This window comes from Emys orbicularis, chromosome 7, assembly GCF_028017835.1.
Source record: "Emys orbicularis isolate rEmyOrb1 chromosome 7, rEmyOrb1.hap1, whole genome shotgun sequence".
In the NCBI taxonomy this organism is placed as follows: domain Eukaryota; kingdom Metazoa; phylum Chordata; order Testudines; family Emydidae; genus Emys; species Emys orbicularis.
The window spans coordinates 19,842,692-19,863,828 of NC_088689.1; the positions used below are offsets into that span (position 1 = coordinate 19,842,692).

The window sequence follows — 21,137 nt, forward strand, 5'->3', positions numbered from 1 at the left end:
GGGGTGGAGTGGAGTGTGACAGGGAGTGTGTTGTGTGTATGTGGGGTGAGAGCATATCAGCATGCTGTCTTATAAGTTCAGACAGCAACAGACCCCTCTCTCACACACACAGCATTCCACAGTAATGGTTGCTTTATCTCGGAGCAGATAAGCATGCCGGCTGTCAGAAAGGGAGCTTTCAAAGGGCATATCGGCATGCCTGCAGTGATTCCAAAACAATGATAAGAGTGGCCACTTGACTTAACGGGATTATGGGACTTTTCCGGAGGCTGATCAGAGCGTAGTAATGCAACACCTCGTTCACACCGACGCCTCGGCGTTTCAGCCAATGCACACCAAGTGTTAATCTTCTCGCCGAGGTGGCGTACCAGGAGCACTTTAGCCCTGGAGTTAGCGCGCTCTACGTGCCTTGCCAGTGTGGGCAGGTAGTGAGCTAGGGCGCCCGGGGCTGCTTTAATGTGCTCCAACTCACAAGTGTAGCCAAGCCCGAAAGCACTGTGAGATGTAAAGTGCTGGGGAAGCACTGAAAGATTTGCCAGCTAACTCCGATTGCAGGGGAAGGACTATTTTCGCCTCCAGCTGCACAAACCAAGGGAGACCAATCGATGGGAAGTAGGACTTCATACAGCTGAAAAATCCAACAGGGGCCGGTGCTGGGAGATGGGGCAGCCCCCGATGCGAGGCTGGGCCACCTCTCCACCACCTGCCGGCAGGGCAGCCGCTCCCCCGCCGGGCATGTGCTGGGCGGAAGGGAACGACAACTCCGCGGATCCCCCCCAAGCGCCGCCCGAGGCGGGGGCGTTTCACCGCCGTTCTTCCCCCACGGCTCTGAACGGGGAGCAGAGGGACGAGAACCCCGCACAGCGCCTGCCCGCGCACAGGGCGCAGCGGCCTCCCGAACGTCTACACGGGAATAACGATGGGCCCGGCCCCCACATACGGGATGGGAAACTGCGCATGCGCATCTAGGCAAGACGGTTGCAAGCGCGCATGCGTGTTTTTGAAAGGGCGGCGTGCCAGGCGCTGACGACGGCACGCGCAAGGGGCGCCGTGTCCGCTGTACGCGGGTGCCCACAGGCGCGCTCCTCCGAGGCTTCACCTCCCGACACGGAGGCGCTCGCTGTCAGTTGCCCCGCCCCGATGGAAACTGCCGGGTTCAGGCGGCTGGGTGTGTGCGTCTTGTGCGGGCTGCCGGCGGCGGGCAAGTCCACTCTGGCGCGCGCGCTGTGCCACAGCCTACGGCGGCGCGGGGGCCCAGGCTGGGACTGTGTCCTCCTGACCTACGATGACCTCATTCCGCAGGAGGCCTTCAGCCAACCAGAGACAGAAGCGGGGCTCGTAGCACAACACCCATTGGTCAGTACAGATTTTGCCCTTCCTATTGGTTAGCATAGATTGACATCCTCCGCTTTATTGGCCAGCGCGCTGCACTGGCAACGGGAAAGTGACTGCCCTGCTCCTCCTCTCCTCGGATTGGATGTGCGCTGCCCTTGCTCCGCTCAGGGCAGCTGTATCCCGGGCACTGCCCCCTCTAGGGTGACCAGACAGCAAGTGTGAAAAATCGGGTTAACAGGGGATGGGGGGTAATAGGAGCCTATATAAGAAAAAGCTCCAAATATCAGGACTGTCCTCCCTATAAAATCGGGACATCTGGTCACCCTAGCCCCCCCCCCCCCCGCCCCACAGTGCTGAGGGCAGGGCTGTCCCCTCCCCCCGTGGCAGCTGTATCCCGGGCACTGCCCCCCCGCCCCCCCAGTGTTGAGGGCAGGGCTGTCCCCTCCCCCCCATGGCAGCTGTATCCTGGGCACTGCCCCCCCCCCCCAGTGCTGAGGGCAGGGCTGTCCCCTCCCCCCCATGGCAGCTGTATCCCGGGCACTGCCCCCCCCCAGTGCTGAGGGCAGGGCTGTCCCCTCCCCCCCATGGCAGCTGTATCCCGGGCACTGCCCCCCCCCCCCCCCAGTGCTGAGGGCAGGGCTGTCCCCTCCCCCCCATGGCAGCTGTATCCCGGGCACTGTTCCCCCCCCCCTCCCCCAAGTGCTGAGGGCAGGGCTGCCTCCCTCTCCCCAATGCAGACTGTATCCCAGGCACTGCTCCTTCTGTAGTGCCTAAGGCAGTGTTATTTTCAATCCACAAGTGCCACCTTGTGGGCACTCCCCTTCTTCTTCCTCACAGGGCCTCATGCTCTTCTTGATACCTCTGGTATCTCTGATAGCTCAACGTGAGTAACACACACACACCAGTCCATTGTTTCTGTTCCCATCCTGTGCTGACCACAGAGCCTAGGGTTACCATTCGTCCGGATTCCCCCGGACATGTCCGGCTTTTAGAGTTAAAAATAGCGTTGGGGGGAATTTGTAAATGTCCGGACTTCCCCCCCCATGCAGAGCGCGTGCGGCTGACAGGGCAGCCGGCCGGATGGTACCACTTACATGGGGCTCCGACAGCCAGAGAGAGCCCCTCCTCCGTTTCCCCCTCCTCCCCCGTGCAGCAGAGATCACTCCCTCCCTCCCTGCATTCGCAGATCACCAGCCGGCCGTTCGCACCGGCAGTCTGGAGCTCCTCCCCCTGCTCCTCCTCCCCAGCACGCTGGTCTGAGCGGCAGGGTAAGGGGGCCAGGGGTCAGAGAAGGGGCAGGGAGGTTCTGGAGTGGGCAGTGAAGAGACAGGGAGCGGGGGTCGGGAGTTCGGGGGGGCTTTCTGAGGGGGTGTGGATAAGGTTTTGGGCAGTCAGGGTACAGGTAGGGGGTAGGGTGGTGGTGGGGTCTTAGGAGGGGGCAGTTAGGGAACAAGGAACAGGGAGGCTTAGGTAGGGGGTGGGGTTCTGGAGGGCAGTTAAGAGCAGGGGTCCCAGGAGGGGTGGTCAGGGGACAAGGAGCGGGGGGGGGGGTTGGGAGTTCTGGGGGGGGCTGTCAGGGGGCAGGGGTGGGGAGAGGGATCGGAGCAGTCAGGGGACAGGGAGCAGAGGGGTTTAGATGGGTCGGGAGTTCTGGAGGGGGCTGTCAGGGGGTGGGAAGTGGTTGGATGGGGCGTGGGAGTCCCAGGGGTCTGTCTGGGGGTGTGGATAAGGGTTGGGGGAGTCAAGGGACAGGTAGGGGGTAGGGTCCTAGGGGGCCAGTTAGGATGGGGGGAGGGTCTCAGGAGGGGGCAGTCAGGGGACAAGAGGCAGGGAGGCTTAGGTAGGGGGTGGAGTCCTGGGGGGCAGTTAAGGGCAGGGGTCCCAGGAGGGGTCAGTCAGGGGACAAGGAGCGGGGGGAGGGTTGGGGGTTCTGAGGGGGGCGGGAAGTGCGAGGGGCAGGGGCGGGGCTAGGGCAGGACAGGGGCGGGGCTCCTCCCGTCCTCTTTTTTGCTTGCTGAAATATGGTAACCCTAACAGAGCCCTCTCACAGCTGGGGGGGAATGTGACCCAAGGGCAGAGCTTTAAAAATGGTGCTACCCTCCCCCAGCCAAGGCCAAATCCTGAGAGAGGCTGAGCATATGCAATTTATATTAAAATCAAAGGACATTGTGAGCACTCAGCACAGGCCCTGCAGCCCGTTACCGTCTCCTCCTTCAGCTCTTCCCTTCTGACCCATTTCTTGCATTTTCATTCTGTTTTGCCTCTCTTTCTGCATTTCCCTGCAGAGTACATCCATACCCCAACTGCTATGGGAGGGAGCAATAATCAAATACTTTAGACACAGAGGTGCCACAATTGTCCCTGCCCAGCAGCTCTCATTTTAGCTAAGTGTTTATTTCCTAAACACAAGCGCAAAGACATTCAGAGGTAGTGTCAAAATTCTACCCTAACTTCGCTCCCGAGTCTAAATATTGAGGTATGAGCCAGTGTTAAATCTACTGCCATATCTAAATATGAGTGAATTAAAGACAGCAACAAGAGGCCTCCTTCCTTTAAGTACATGAGAATGTTGCCATACAAGTAGATATGGTCCCAAGTTCTCTGGCTGAAGAGCTTGTATCCAAACTGAAATAGACATAACACCTGACACTGCATACAGTTCAAGCACAAAGACATGAAAATGTGTGAGGCGATCAACCTTTGGGCACTGATTTAGCAAAGCAGTTAAGCACATGCTTAAATCATTATTAAGAAAACACACATTAGCATATGCCTGATTCTAAACATGTGCTTAAGTGCTGTGCTGAATCAGGGCCTTTGCCACAAAGGTGGGCATGAGGGAGGAAAGTTAGGTAGGCTTATATGGAATTGGAAGGCTATGGTGTGGGTAGTAGGCAGCATGAAAGAAAGTGGAAAGCTGAAGAAAAAAGGAGTCACAAGAACAGTAATAAGGGAGAACTGGAAGGAACATGAGACGCATAGGGGGCGGGAGTTAGTATTTGTTAAATTAAACATTAATATTAAATGTGAAATACTTTGTTTTTTTCATAGCTGTCTCGCTGGAAATTGTACCGACATGAACTGTTAGTGTACCTTGAACACTTCTTACAGGCTCTTATTAAAGGAGATCATTTGTGTGCTCCAACAAACAGAACTGAAGCAACATGGAAAAGTTTTGTTTCCTGTTTCAAAGAACAAGGATTAATCTCTTCAGAAATACATGATGCCAAATCTTGTCATTACTTAATAAATACAACCACTTCCAGACCATTGTATTTTGTTTTGGATGACAACTTTTATTATCAAAGCATGAGATATGAAGTATACCAGCTAGCTCGCAAATGTAATTTTTTTTCCTTTACATGCTTCAATTTCATGTTTTATAGCAAAATAATTATTCTGCAGATTCAGTGAACTTTAGCTGCTTAGTCGATTTTGGAAATTATTTAATGGTTAAATACATTCTAAATGGCTAAAATATTTAAAAATAAAGCACAAGCTCTAACTACTGTATATACTCGTTCATTAGCCCGTTTATAAGCTGAGCCCCCAAGATGGTTAGGTAAAAATAGCAAAAACTGTATGACCCTTTCATAAGCCAACCCTATATTTTAGGGGTTGGCAAACTTTGGCTCCTGGCCCGTTAGGGTAAGCCGCTAGCGGGCCTGGATGTTTTGTTTACCTGGAGAGTTCACAGGTACAGAGCTCCTCAGCTCCCAGTGTCTGCGGTTTGCTGTTCCCAGCCAATGGGAGCTGCAGGAAGTGGCGCGCCACTTCCCACAGCTCCCATTGGCTGGGAACAGCAAACCACAGCCACAGGGAGCTGAGGGGTTCCATGCCTGCAGATGCTCCAGGTTAACAAAACAACAATATATTAGATATTCAATTCAATGGTTCCATAGAGTTTAAAATCATCAAATTTTGGTGTAGACCCGTTTATAAGCCAACCCCCGCTCTTTGATGCATCACTTTTTTACCAAAAATATTCGGCTTATGAACGAGTATATACGGTAGTTTCTCTGACTGCATTATAGGCAACTTCTAGTTTATGTAAAATTTCTCTATTTCTCACACACATAGTTTTCAGAAAGTATTAGTTTAGCAGTTTAAAATTACTATTTTCTTCAAAGCAAACATTTTGTGAAATTCTTTTAGATTCATTGGGCTTCTGCCAGTTATTTTTAGACTGTCCACTTGAGTCCTGTTTACAGAGGAATTGTCTGAGAAGTCAGCCGTTACCTGATGCGACCATATGTCTAATGGCAAGAAAAATAGAAGTACCAAATCCTGAGAAAAACACATGGGAACAAAATAGCCTAATTCTGAAAAGTGTCGAATGCACTTCAGAAGATAAGTATGTTGTTATATTAAAGTTCTCCTTTATATACTTTGCTTTCATAGAGAGGCAATATGTGCAGTATGTTGTACACACTCTGTAGAGCTATTTCTGGAAACCATTTAATTGATATAAATGCATATTGCACATAGAAAATATTTTAAAACTTGAGAGCCTGAGCCAATAGTGGTTCTACTAGGGCTTTGGAGCGGAGCCCGAAGCTGGAGCGCGGAGCAGTGGAGCTGCAGGTTTTTGCCTGGCCCAGGGCTGGGGGCACTTCGGCTGCGCTGCCTGGCCACCCAGGGCTGGGGGCGACCATCCGGGGCACACTGGGGCTGGGGGCACTGCCACCTGGCGCTCCAGGGCTGGCCGCCTGGGGCTGGGGGTGCTGTGGCTGTGCCATCCGGGGCACTGAGGCCAGGGGCCATGGTGAGGGTGTTCTGGGCTCCTGCGGGGAAGGGGACAGATAGAGAGGGGGAGGAGAGGGGGGTCAGGCACAAGGGGAGGGGCCGACGGCTAGCCTCCCCCAACGACCGGGTGACCGGCAGCCCATGGCCACCCTTACTTCTGTGCTGCTGCTGGCGGGGCACTGCCTTCAGAGCTGGGCACCCAGCCAACAGCTGCCGCTCTCCAGCTGCCCAGCTCTGAAGGCAGTGCAGAAGTAAGGGTGGCAATACCGCGACCCTCCTAAAATGACCCTGTGACCTCCCTGCAACTCCCTATTGGGTCAGGACCCCCAATTTGAGAAACGCTGGCCTCCCCCTGTGAAATCTGTATCGTGTAGGATAAAAGCACACAAAAGACCAGATTTCATGGTCCGTGACGCATTTTTCATGGCCGTGAATTTGGTAGGGCCCTAATTATGGTACAGATTTGTGGCTGACCTTGCCAACACTTATGCATGTCAATAAATTTATCCATGTGAGAAGTTTCACTGAAGTCAAATAAAGTTAAACACTTGAAACTTTAGATAGATATAGGTTTAAACAATATCTCTTGTATAGGATCATTTACATAGATATAAAGAACAAAGATATTATCTCTACTAATCATAAATTATTTATTTCAGAAAACTTATCAAGTAAAATGTCAAAAGCTGACATACAACTTTAAATATCAAAACCTGATTTATACAGTTTAATATGTGAAATCCTCTTTACCCTTGCAAATGATATAATTCATTGTGTGTATTTTGAAAAAGTTTATAAGTGAGTATTTTGGACCAGAGTTAAGACTGTTGTTAGGAATGAGTATGGTGAGTTTTCAATTGTCAGTACTGTCATTAACTGAATTTTGGAACTGTAAGAGTAATAGCATATTTATGTAATTTACTTTAAGTGATAGTTGTGATAGTTTCCATAATTTGTAATGTGTATTTTTTGTTGTTGTAATGTTCTTCTTGTCCTCTTATCTTGTATAAGGTTTATATTATTTACTTTTCAATCTTAACTGAAAATCAGCTGTTTTTGGGGGGCGGGGAGGTTCGTGTCATTATATTGTATGTTGATTTTACAAAATGAGCATAACATTGTTTTTTAGTTTGCAGGTGATTAATTTGTTGGTTACTGCTTTGGAAAATCCAGTGAAACAAATTGAGGAAAATACTGAACAAAAGGTAGTACTAATTGTCTTTAAACAAATGCCCTTCTGCAGATTTTAGTGAAAGAATTAATTGTGCATTTCTAGTTGTGCTCTGTTCACCTTGATGTCTAAAAATGAGAAATTCCTTCCACGGTTCTTGCTTGCAAAAGCCCAGAGAAAAAAAGACTATGTACGTAATGAGTTCTTTTCTCTATGAAAAATAGTGACTGTGCTACAAATTCTTAATTAAGTCATCTGGACTGTAGTCTAGCAAGCTTTGAATATGTTCTACAGTAGTTAAGATAATGCCTCCCAGAACTGACTGACCGCATTGGGAGGGAAATTGTTTGCTGCCCCCCTTAAAGGGGTGGTACAGATTGTTTTCCCCCGTACAACTGAGACACTCCATGAGGTAATGCCGTGGTGCAGCTCCATGCTACTCCCAACACAAAGCTGTGGCTAAATGCTATAGTCTGCCCCTGAATAATGAATACTTCAAAATCGTTATACTTATATTTTTGGATGCATTTCTACTCTTAAATATAACTTTCTTTTGGTCTTGGATAGGAAACAGACAGAGCCATTTGTGCAGCTAGTATTCTCCACCAAGCTGATCAGGCTTTCAGACAAATTGTCTCTCAAACAATGAAGGATGTGAGAGGTATGCATGGCATATTCTAATTGTCATTCTCCAGGGGTATATAGCTCAACTGGTAACTAACATAAGGCTAAAACTGTGAAATACTTATACACTGAAATAGTATAATATTAGACCCTAGGGTCCTGCAAGTAAAACTCATGTGAAACTTGACTCTCGTGAGAAGTCGCACTGACATTAAGTGTTTGCAGGATCTGGGCCTAGGTCTTTGAAACTTAGCAGACATCTGAAGATAAAACTATAGTTTTATTTTTCTTTTAGATAAAAATATACTTCCAAGTGAGATGAAGATTCTGGCAGAAGAACTTAATAAGCTTAAAGCAGAGTTCTTGGAAGATTTACGACAAGGGAATCATCCAAAAAATCAATTTTGTCTGTCAAGCAGTGAATTTGTTACACATGTCATTACTTCATTCCAACAAGCGACAGACAATGTAGTGAAGAAGGATTTTTTTTTAAATGAGCACACTGTGTTTTCAGTGCAAGGAATGCCAAAAACGTGATAACTTATTCAGCAGGATGGCTAAAGCGATCTGAGGAAGCCACAGCTGCCATGTGTGGAGGTTTATGTTAATTTATCATTTCATTTCTGTCACAATGTTATGAAACAAAACAAAAACAAAAAAACTCAGGTGTTTCATCTCTAAGACCAGGCCAACAATAGGAAGAAATGCGTTTTGAAGATGAAAGAGATTTTGGAGCTGTAGTCCCCTAATCGGTGTCTCTTAAAACATCTTTGGTGCAAATCTTTGAACTCCTTCTCTGGCTCCTCCATCCATAATGTTCTTCGTCCTTGCTTCTATATTTCCTAGATTTCCCATGTATCCATCTCTCTGTTCCTTTCCCATCTCAGATTAGCCCAGTTTTCCTTTTTTTTCAATGTCATTTTCCCTTTTCCCATAGAACAAATAATAGAAGCAAAGAATTCTCAAATCTTCCTCCCAATCCTCTGTTCTTCCAAAGTATTTATAGCTAGGCAACAATGATGTACATAGGTAGAAAAGCTGTGGTCTCAAATGTTGTTTGCTCTCAGTATTTAACCTCCTCCTACATTATTAAAGTCATCATTCCTATTGGGACAGTCAGGGAATCACATGTCGTCATACTGCATAACAATAGAGTGAATCATAGCATCTGTAAGAAATTATAGGAAATTATAAATCGTCTTATTTAATAGTCAGTACAAACAGTATTACATTAACTGGTTAATGTCTGCATGATGCTATTTAACATGTAAAGTGCTAGGTAATATTAATAAAGAGATTAGGATATCTTTGTTGTATCCTTTGACTTTTCTCTTCCACAGCAATAATGTGGATAACTGATTGCACCTGCTGGGCCTTTCTTTCTAAGCAACACTTGGTTAATGTGTATCATATTTGCATGATCTCTACTCTGCAATATTTGGCAACAGAGATCAAATCAAACCTGCAGCAATGCATCTTCTAGACTTGACACTTACACTGTGTGGAGAGAAAAATGGTATTCTCTTGCTCCCTGAAAAACAGACAGTGCCGGGCTACTTTAGGTAACTAATAATAAAGGCAATAAAGTGTTTAGTACTAAGCCAGGCAAGATTCAGGTTCTGTAACTAAAAGTTTTCCTGCTGCTTATGCTAGTGTAAGCTTTCTCTAGCACTATGCTCTTATCCACTTGAATCAGAACAGTAATAGGAAAAAAAACTTCTGCTGCAGTTAGAGCACACAACTGGCAGCTGGGAGACTTTTAGTTCTAATCCTTACCCTTTTGGAGCAGGGATTTGAACCTGATTTTTCTACATCTCAGGTGAATGCCCTAACTACCAGGCTACAGAGTCAGTGTCTTTTTTTGGTTCCCCAAATAAATATTTATACAAAGTGGAAGAGTTTCAACAGGCGAGATTGACCCACCCCAGAATAGCCTTGTGGTTAGAGCACTCTCCTGGGAGGTACAACATGTGGATTCAAGTCTCTCCTCCAACCGTAGCAGAGCAGGGAATTGACTCTAGGTCTCTCACATCCCAGGTCAGTGCATTAATCAATGGGCAATGCATTGTTCAGAGATAGGCTGGGGGAGATAAGCGTGCTCATCCTCAGCTGTTTTTTTGTCCAACTTGGTAGATGTGCACTGGGGAGATGGGCAGGGGAACGCCTAGTTTTGAGAATCTTGCTGGGGTTAGGCATGAGCAAGGGCTCTGAGGAGTTTGTTAACTCTGGGGCATTATCAGGCCAGACAGTGTTCTACACGCCTATCCTGTGACAGGGTGAATCTCTGGTGCAAGGTCAGTAAAACTAGACTTCAGCAAAAGCACCAGGAATGACCATCCGTACCAGCAAATAGCTAAAAAGCTGGCAGCTGTACAAGACAGGGATCAGTGCAGGGAGTGTATTAAGAGGCTGAAGAGAAAGTACCGGAAGATCAGGGTTAAGAACCGCACTTTGGGCAACTCACCAGTGGCCCAACAGCAAGCTCATTTTAGGATGACTTTTACTGGATTCTGGGCACTGTGCCCAGCATGGAGCCAACTGTGCTTCATGACCACCTGGTCATCTGGGATGGTGCCCTGTTGGCATGGGGACTGATGGGAACCAGCAGCAGGATCCCAGTGAGAAGCATGAAGTGACTTTTATTGAAACCAGTCAGAGCAGGCTGTGGATCACGATCAATAGCAAATTCTTGGTCCCTATTCAGAAGAGCTGTTTGATTTCCCCACCCCTGGAACAGCCTGCTGCTGAGTCTTCAGCAAACCCAGTGGAGACAGAAGCTGCCCCAGACCCCGGTAAGTGTCTGACTCAAATTTACAGTTTATTATTAAAGTAATGGGAGGGATTTCTGCTCTGAGTAGCAATGCAAAAATTATGAGCCCCAGCTACCAGCATGTGACCTCTAATGATGGATTGTATCACAGCACCTTGGCGTCCCCCCTTCCCCTGCCCCCCACAACACTGAGTTCAAAATGGTGACTTGGAATTTCAAACATTCATAAACAGCTGTAAAGATTATTTTAACTGTAAAGTCACAGTCTGCTAGGGTCATTCTTGTTTTCCTTTCAATAATAAGACATTTGCCACTCTGTAATCACTCCTCCTGGGTCTATGGAGCATCTTGTAAACAGTGAACTGAGTGTGCATGTGTTTGGGAAACAGTATTCTATCCCCAAGTCTAGTCCATTTCAATTACAGGTACTCCGTGCAGTCTGAATTGTGTCCCCAAAGTACGAATGGGGTGTCAGATTTTTCCCTGAACTATGCTGGGTGCGGGTGGAGGAAAGTCATAGATGTCAGCGTGTTTGCATGCAGCAAAACAAGGTAAGCCATGTGTGAGCTAATGCAGCATCACGTTAATTCCCTCAGGGATTCTGACCCAATCCTTGTAGCTGACACCTGCAAACTTTTCCTGAAGCAGGAACTCCAGATAGTCACATTGGAGGGAAGGGTGCATTTTCCAGGCCCCCTTGTGTAGCTGACTAGTCCATTCCACTCACAAATGTGCTGTTCGGTTACTGTACGTTTGAATACTTCAGCTGTATACACTGCAGGCTTCCCTCCAGCAGCCTGGAATAAAATCTTCCTTTGCCAATAGGGCACCACAAGAACAGTTTTGTCTTCCAAAATGTGAAAGGCCTGAAATGACAGAAAAAGCCTTTTGCAGCAAGGGCACTAAACACACCCATTCCCCACCTCCCCCCATATGGCAATTACTTACGAGATTATTATGAAACAGAAAAAAGGTTATAATTTTAAACTTACCATTGTCTCTGCACTTCTGTAACTGTGATTAACAAGGCTGTTGTCAGAGGTCATTCAGGGGGAATGGCTCACCTCTGGCTTCACAAAGGTTATGAAGAGTGCAGCAAGCCAAAGTAATGTAGAGAGCATTGATAACACTGGCATCCAAATGGGTCTGTAGACACGTCCAGCATGATTTTATCTGCCAAAAGCACATTCAACAACATTCTACACCTGTTGAGTGTAGTTAAACCTTCCTTTGCTAAAGCAAAAGAGGGTATGCAGGGTCCCCCAGAATAACAGTGGGGACAATAACACCATTTATGTCAATGTCATTGGGTGGGAATAGTGTCCCAGCCTATCGATGCTGAATGTAGATTCCCGAGCAGCAAAAAACTCAGGCATCAAGAATTTTTCCAGTTCAGCCCACGTTGACATTCATACTGTGGTCCACAAGTGCCTGCATAACAATGAAGTAGTACCTTCGATGGTTTATGTACTCGTGCTCTTGAGGAGGGCAAACTATGAGTCCCATCAGCGGGCCTGGCCCAGTTAGGAAACCCCATTCTCTCAAAGCCAGCATTTTCCTCCGGAATATCTGTAATGTCTGCCACCGTGAGGTTAACCACATGCCTGATTGCCACCACCAGTTTACGCACAGTCAACTTTCCTACCCCAAATTGGTTGGCAACAGACCTGTAGCAGTCTGGGGGAAACCAGCTTCCAGACAGTTATAGCAACCCTCTTCTGGACCTGCAAGGGTGTCGCTTTATGCTAGAGGGTGGGGGTAAGCTGCTCACAAAGCTCCAGAAATGTGGCTTGCTTTATGCAAAAGTTCTGGACCCACTGCTGGTCATCCCAGGTCTGTATGACAATGTGGTCCCACCAGTCTGCTTGTGGCCCTGCGTCAGATGTGGCAGTCTACGTAGGGGGCATCAGTCGCTTTGCCAATTATATTGAGCAGCATCTGCTACTGCAATTGCAGGGTACTCCTCTCTCTTCTGCCTCCTCCTCCTCCTGCAGCTCCATTAGGAAATCCATCAGATACTTTTGGTGGGACAGAACCCCAAGTTCAAGCATGGGTCAGCAAAGTCTTCATGTAGGGTTAGGTCCCACTAACCCTGGGCTTACATTGCAGTGCTGCCAAGTGTCTGATTTCAGCCTATGTTCATCTGGCTCTACTCTGTTCAATTTCAGTTTGTTTGTTACAAAAATTTGCTCAAAGCTTTATTACAAAACTCTGTTGATTTCACTGAGGCCCAAATTTCACCCTCCAGATCAACTGGCAACAGACAAATTGAAATTGAACAGACTGGAGTAATCATAAACTGAAATCAGACCTTTGACTCCAGCTGCGGCATTGGATTGAGGCCCTGATTTGGCCAAAAAGGCTGGGGCCAGTCTGGCCCTCTGTGATTGGCTGGTCATTGCTGAACTCTCCAAAGGCTTTCCCAGCATGCTCTTCTGGTAACTGGTCCTTTAAATCTAGGTGAGACAAACAGCTGTAACCCTAAGGGAACCATTTTGATTCCAACTACTGAAGACATAACTGAAATTACAGGAGGGCGGCCAGAGCGCCGGGGGGAGGGCGGCGAGCCCGGCTGTGGCCCCGCTCTCCCCGGCGGCCCGAGCGCCACGCCGCCCCCCTCCAGGTGCCGCCCCAAGCACCAGCTTGGTTGCCTGGTGCCTGGAGCCGGCCCTGGTCAAGTGGGATATGTTTATCATGTACCAATGGAAGGTGATTCAGAAAGTAAGTAATAATATGGCAGAGTGTGTGTAAAACTAGTGACAAACTATCTTGAGCAGGGTGAGAGTCACAAGAGTTAAATATTCAAAAGCACCTACAGCTCCTAGGATTCTAAGTCCCATTGACTTTCATTGAGATTTAGGCTTCTAAATAACTTAGGTGCTTTTGAAATTTTTACCCAATGTCAAAGCTAGTACTTCCCACGCTCAAACACAACTCAATTGTTGCCTTTACTGAATGTTTTTAAGAAGAAAAGCTAATGAAGTATCTTCCTGAATAAAAAAATAGAATTATACACTATTAGGGACATCTAGTCACAGCTACTAAAAGACTGTAGAATACACTACAAGTAACAATGTTTTCTAATGTCTAGTTCAGTTCTCAATGTCCCACGAGAAGGTATTTCCAGCATTTCCATGATCAATCAATTTCACCATTAAATATCTTTTGGTGGAGGATGAGTGTTGATAAACTTTGGAAGTAGTGAGTTTTAAGGAAAGGTCTGGTTCGTGGCACAGTAGCCGGGTGGCTGGTCTATGCATAAGGTGCAGCATGGAAGAAGACACAAAGAGAGAACTAGAGGTACAGAAGAGGGAGCTAGAGGAAAGGCTAACCAGTGGGCAGGTATGACTTACTCATCAACAGCTAGTCTATTGAAAAAGTGTAAACATCAACGAAGAAAAACAATGTTTAGGAGAAGGGGGATGAAATTAAAGAAAGGAAAATTTAGGTAGAACAACAGAGAACATTCATTAATGCCGGGGGGAGAGCGGTGAGCCCCTGCTGGGGCTCGCCGCCCTGCGCTCTGGCCGCCGGGGCTCGCCGCCCTCTCGCCGCCCTGCCCCCGGCGCTCTGGCCGCCGGGGGGGGGGGGGGGGGGAGAGCCGAGCCCCCGCCGGGGCTCGCCGGCCGCCCTCCCCTCCGGCGCCCTCCCCCCGCCCGCCGGGGGGAGAGCGGAGCCCCCGCCGGGGCTCGCCGCCCTCCCCCCCGGCGCCCTGCCCCCGGCCGCCGGGGGGAGAGCGGAGCCCTCGCCACCCTCGCCCCGGGGCTCCGGCCGCCCTCCCCCCGGCGGGAGAGCGGAGCCCCTGCCGGGGCTCGCCGCCCTCCCCCCCCCTGCACATCATAGGGCAGATGCACATACCTCCTCCATAAAGGGTACTGAGACACAATCCAATTTGTGACTGCGGAAAGAGATTTGAAACTATGGAACATCTTGTAAATCAAACAGTGTTCCAAGTAATCATGTCCTGGTCATATCTCTGCCATCCATTCTGTAAGTCCTGAAGCAGTCAATTGGATTGCCATCATAGACTTGAACATATAACATTGCTGGTGTTAAGTGTTACGAAAGAAGTGGCTTTTTCCCCAGTAAAAGTATATGGCCAATTCTAACAAAAGAATATATAAATTGATTATTAAGAGCTTAAAAGCTTTGGAAGGATTCATTTCTGGGCAACCATTTTCCTATATAAAAATCACTCAAACAGAACTAGGGCAGAGTAGCTTAGTTCTAGGCAGTTATTAAGATAGGCACCATTGTAAATGCCATAGTTAAGGCTATATACTGACTTCCATTATAATGCCCTGTTTTCATCTGCCTGCAATGTTCTCATTTAGTTTGCTTTGGAGTTGAAACATTCCATGCTTTGTTTGAGTGCAAAAGCTCCTCAGACAGGATGAAGTAAAGTCATTCAGCAGCTTTTTAGTTACCTAAGTGAGTAATTTATATACTAATGCTTTTATAAAAAATTGAGGGTTTTGCACATGCATTAGTCCAAATGCTAAATCATTAAAGATTTCATAGCAGGGAAAATGGCTATTAAAAATGTCCATGACAAAATTATAGCCCTACTTATGAGCCATTAAAAAAGGGATTTGGGTAGATAATATGCACAGAGAGTTACTAAGCACTGGTCTACACTGGGAACTTACATTGGCATAGCTACGTCTCCCAGGTAAGTGAAAAATTCACACACCCCGCAAGACGTAGCTATGCCAACCTAACCCCCGGTGAAGACAGTGCTAGGTCAATGGAAGAATTCTTCCGCCAAACTAGCTACCATCTCTCGGGGAGGTGGATGACCTATGCGAAAATCCTTCCAGTCAGCATAGGTAATGTTTACACTGAAGCACTACAGCCATATAGCTGCAGCAACAGTTTAAGTGAAGAAACTGTAAATTTCCTATTAAAGTTATGCAACTCTATAGAGCCACAGTTACTGCCAAATAAATGTGTAACTAGTGAGTGATTGCATTTAAAATAGATTTTGGCAAACAATTTCCCAAATCTATCAAAAACTAAGTTCTATAAAAAAAAAAAAAGCAAAATGCAAAACAAATTAAACTACAACATACAATTTTAAGGAAGCCACGTAATGCAAATGTTAAGGCAATGTTTAGTAACATTTTTGCTTACTAGTCAGACAGTTAAACATTAAACTGAATATGCTGTGTTGTATTGGGCCCAGGATATGATAGAGAGAAGGTGCGTGAGGTAATATCTTTTATTGGACCAACTTCTGTTGGTAGACGAGACAAGCTTTTGAGCTTTTCAGAGCTCTTCTTCAGATTTGGAAAAGGTAACCAGATTGTCACAACTAAATACAAGGTGGGACAGATTAAGCATAAGGGGTTAACACACGTTGCAAGAAACCACTTAACATGAAGGGGTAATTTACACTTCTGCATCATAGGACAAAGAAGGGTTAGTAGGTTACAAATTGTTGGAATGAGGCATAAAACCAGCAAGTCTGTCGAGACCTTCTCTCTCAGAGGGCAGGTCTACACTTAAAAACCTGCACCACTGCAGCGCTTTAGTAAAGCTTCTCCTTGGCCAGTGGGAGCCCACATAGTGCTGTCTACACCGGGGGTTAGATCAGTATAACTGCATCTCTCAGGGGTATGGATTTTTCACACCCCTGATTGATGTAGTTATACCAATGTAAGTTTATAGTGTAGACCTGGCCTGAGTTAAGAGTCTCAGTGGCATTAACTTTTTTGCATTTCCTGACTTGTTTATATTTACATTAACATTACATTTATTATGCTCTAATAAGGCTTTATAATTAAAAATTTAAGTGAACTGGTCAGGACTCTAATATTTGGACCCTTAAATTGAATAGCATCATCTTACTGTATGCAAGTCAACCAAACATTGGCCTATCCTATCAACTCATTTTTCCCCACCCAGTTGCCACATACTGAAGCAGGTGATCTTTTGAGTTAAAGAATAATCGAAACAAGTTCAGAGTGTGTTAACTGCTTGAAAAGTCATTTGCCACGCAGGTCAGAAGAGCAATGCACTTTTACAGTGGGTGGGTGGTTAGGAAATAGAATTGTGCCCCACCTTGAAGCTTCCTCTTTTTGGTCTTTATGCCCAGACCACCTCAGGAATTCTGACTTGGATTGAACACTGCTCCCTCTGGAACTTAGTATTATAGGAGTCAGCAAGAACCATTCATTCTTAGCAATGAAAGGGGATTCTTCCCTCCTTTCCTGTTGCCAATCCTGGTCTAATTCACTCTTGTCATGCTAGAATAGTTTTTGTTCAAGAAACGAGTAACTCATTAACATTAGCGATGGACATGAATGGAAAAAATTACCTTAACCCTGACGATACAGGACTACATTTTTCTCTGTTTTATGCAGGTTTTTTTTAAAATGGTCTAAGCAACAAGTACTCCTCCACTTCTTTTGCTGGGGCTGCACCATGTGTGTTCACCCAGTACTGTTCCTTATTACGCCGAAGTACGTCTTTGCCCTTTTCAGATACTTGTATATAGCAAGGTTTCTCCCCTCATTCCATTTAGTAATATAGCTAAGCTAGACTGTGTTCTTTTACATTTTTTATGTCAGTCCATCACTTCTTCCATCCCTTTAATCATTTGTGTTTTACTTCAATTTTTACTAGTTTGCCAACATTTTTTTGGTATTGAGGTGCCTTGAATTAGTTCTGCTGAATACTGCAGCTGGAGATTGGCTATGATAGTCCTGCTCTGCCTTACACGCTCTTGCAACTCCAGTTGGAAGAATCACTCAGCTTCATTCAATCTCCTCTTTCCAATCCTAAAACAATGTTTAGCTGGGTGTATTAATGTATGTTCTTAGGGTAGACTTTGGTATTACATTAATTAATTCAGTAGTTATTTGATAGTAGCTATAGTGCACACAAAGCTTCCAGTTTGGATGGGATCCAAAGCCCATTGGAGTCTTTCTATTAAGTTCAGTGAGCTTTGTAGGACCTAATCCTGCACACTCTGGCAACTAGTCCTCACTGAAGTTGATAGAGTTGCTTGCATGAGTAAAGACTACTCATAGGAGTAGCAGTTAAGACCTACATCGTTTTCAAAATGGATTAATAAATTAAACATCATTAGAAAGTGTTTTATTCATATCTTACAAAACAAGCTCCACAACATGAACTACACTAGATATAGTCAAGTTATTTCGGAATTAAACTTTGTTTTCTAAAAACAGCATCACTACACGATAAAACTTGTTTTACAACTAACTCAAGTCTCATCTTTTGCATACAAAATATGCTCTTTACATTGAAATACACATTATTAACAAAGCAGGAACTAGAAGCACATACGCTAAGATTGCTCAGTGAAAAATGCCTCAGCAGGGAATTGTTTTTTCTGCAACAGAACATCTGTTGGCTATGTATTTTCACAGAAACTTAAACTGATGGGAAACTTGCCAGTGACATTCCCTTTGTCAAGGAAAAAAAATCCATAACAAAAGCATGTCCAATGTAGTTCAGATTCTGATATGAAACAATGTCAGAACATGTCTTTTCCAGAACGGAGAGCTGTATGTTAAAATACAAATACAATTTTATGCAAAAGTCAGCTGAAGCAAAACATTGCATTTGCAAAAATCAAATTATTCCATTAGTTGCTTCACAGTTTATTTTAAATATTAACTGAGATCATTCATCTCCTGCCAACATCTTCAATCCAATATTTGACTGATCGCTGAACAGAAAATCCTCAGAATCAGACATCTGTATTAAGAGTACGATAAATAGTGCATGTTAAAAATTGTCCAACGGATCTATAAAATATTCTATACCAATAAAAACAAAGTAACACAAAGCTAATGTTTTCCAAATATAGAACTTAAGCTGTGGAAAAGTTTCAACTCATATCCTGAACTGTCCTTGTTAATACAAGTTAAAAGCTAAACAGCTCCTTATAAAATGTTATAAGGATTTGTTTTTGAAGTTAGTGCAGATTAGCACATTTAGAACTCACTATGAAACAATTTTACTAATCTAGGGCCTGATCCTACAAATCCTTACTGACAAGTATTTCCTATTGACTTTGTAAGAACAAGGCCTACTTGTGAGAATAAAGGTTTGCAGGATCACAACCATAAACAGCTTTGCAATACTAATTGTGCTCTTTATTTTAAATTCTAGTAAATATTACAATATATACAATTTTAGTACAAAATTATGAAAAACTACAATTTTAATAATAAAACTGAAAATGCACCTTCCAAACATACTTAGTAGTCAGAAGGAAATAAGTGTAATCAAATAACTGTTTGGCACAACAGAAAACACAGTAATATGCTCTTTATTGTTAAGCAACCTAAGGTCCCAATCCTGAAATTGTGTCTGCCTGGAGCACCAGTGAAGTTAATGGGGTCCACCCCACAGACCCTGTTGTAGGAGCAGGGCTTGAATGCCAAATCCTGCTGAGTATTTCCATTGCAGTCAATGGGGCTACTTGCATGAGACAAGCAGTATCTGGCTATAACTGTTATACATTTTTAAGAGTTAAAGCTTGAATTCTCTTCTTTTTAATTTCCTTGGGTACTTTGCTGAAGAGTAAACAATTTACCATTATCCAATAGCACCAAAATATGCTATGCAGGGTCCACACGTTTTCAAAATTTCATACTACCTTTTATTAATCCCCCACTATTTATTGTCATGTGGGCCATCTTCCAATGAAGGCCCCCTTTGCGATTGGGCTAGGCAGGCTTCCTCTTATTTCTAGCTACTTCTGTGGGTGTCCTGGCTCTTCATTGTGGCCCATGGACCAGGTTGGGAACCATTTTGCTAGAATTCCAAGGCATGTTTTCTATATACGTGTTGATTCAAGTACTGAATGGTTACAGGGACTACCACTGCAAACTCTAGGCCTAAGCATCAGAACAAGAATAATGAAGGGAAGGATAAAAAAACCTCTAAAAATTCTGTAGGATTTGGAGAGATCATTTTGCCACTGACTTCAAAGGGAGTGGGCTCACACACCAATTGTTTGTATATTTTCAATCAGCAGGTTGTTGTGATGTGCAACTTCTACTACCCAATATTCAGCCTAATATATGACAAGTGCTACTATAATTCCAACTGAGAATATCTGGTTAAAAACTAAACAGATTTAATGGCTTCCCCAAAGTTCCGAAAGCCTCAAGAAAAACAACTAGTTTAGGTTATTTGGTATAGCATAGTATCAAATGTTTTCCTTTGTGGAAACAACTACTAGCTTTTCTAAAAGTCTTTACCAGTAACAATTGCATTTTGGTTTAAATACAATACTCATGCTTCAGTTTGTTAGATTGAACCATAAAGTATGCAGATATCTGACCAATAAAATGACCTATTCAGAATGTATTTTTTCCACACACTATTGTTTGTACAAAAAACTCAGTTTACACAACCTGTACAAGAGCAACAATCAACCAGATTAAATGCTGAATGAATTGTAGTGCAATCCTCAAAATGAAAATAGATATTCAAGTGTATGATTTCAGACGTCTCGGTCTCAGTTTATGCACAAGTATAGTGTAAGTGTAGAATTGTTCTGTTTGCGAAGTGTAAGTTTAAAAAAAGCAATTCTAATAAAAGACTAGTTAATTTTTATTACATTAAAATGTATAGTAGCTAAACAAATACATTCTCCAAATATTCTTGACTTTATTTATGCAGAAAGTTATCAAGGGCCTTATATAAAAGCCCACTGAAGTCAATGGATTTGGATCAAGCCTATAGCCACGAAGTTTCATCTCTGATATTAACTAGTGGCAGGGGGTGAATTATATGGCCTAATAGACTTTTTCCTATCTCTAACTTCTGCAATCATAAATACTATACTCAATCAGCCACCGCAAGTTACATACAATAGCCAATGAGTTGTGTAGGTAAGGATGAAAAATAGTCTCATGCTAGACAAATTTGTAGAGCCATGCACTCAAGTTCCAAATTTCTGATTAAATAATGGAGTGAAAGAAAAACTCCCACAACTCTTCTTTCTCCAAGGGCCTGATCCAAAGCCCACTGAAGTAAACAAAAGTCTTTCAGTTGACTTCAATAGATTTTTGGATCTTGCTCCAGGACAACAGAAGTTTTTGGATAGACCCCTACATCTGACATTCAGATGAATCCCCCAAAATGTTAAGGAAGTAAATTTTGTACCTATTTCCCACAAAACATTCACTCTTATCTTGTACGTCCATGTTCACTTGTGTAGTAAAAAACAAAACAAAACAAACAAACAAAAAACACAAAACTCGTCTTGCAACAAGTAGTACAAAATGAAATAAAGTCAAAGTGAATTGCAAAATACAGAGAAAGTTAAGTTATTCACTTTTCTGAAACATGACAAATTCAGGTGTTGTAATACCTAGCGCTTTCATGGAACTTTGCTAGGATGTTTTATTCAGGTTTTTATTAAAGTGCCCATCCATTAGCCTAGGTGCTTTTACAATGATCAAGATTTAAAATATTAAAAATAGTTAACCCATACAGTGGACGGCT

The 21,137-nt window shown here is 44.6% G+C and overlaps 1 protein-coding gene across 1 annotated transcript; it reads left to right on the forward strand.

The window, feature by feature from the left end:
• Window positions 1-982: 982 nt before the first annotated feature.
• PSTK (phosphoseryl-tRNA kinase) lies at window positions 983-9,162 on the forward strand. Its single transcript, XM_065408181.1, has 6 exons — window positions 983-1,356; window positions 4,387-4,678; window positions 5,491-5,689; window positions 7,211-7,286; window positions 7,820-7,913; window positions 8,172-9,162. The coding sequence occupies exons 1-6, from the start codon at window positions 991-993 to the stop codon at window positions 8,411-8,413; spliced, it is 1,269 nt and encodes a 422-aa protein (XP_065264253.1). The 5' UTR covers window positions 983-990; the 3' UTR covers window positions 8,414-9,162.
• Window positions 9,163-21,137: the final 11,975 nt, after the last annotated feature.

Excerpts from the sequence above, each read along its gene's own strand:
- PSTK (XM_065408181.1), top strand. The coding sequence starts at position 991 with ATGCGTGTTTTTGAAAGGGCGGCGTGCCAGGCGCTGACGACGGCACGC. Across the intron at positions 4,679-5,490 it reads ATACCAGCTAGCTCGCAAAT|ATTCATTGGGCTTCTGCCAG; the intron begins GTAATTTTTTTT and ends AAATTCTTTTAG. Across the intron at positions 7,914-8,171 it reads AACAATGAAGGATGTGAGAG|ATAAAAATATACTTCCAAGT; the intron begins GTATGCATGGCA and ends TTTTTCTTTTAG.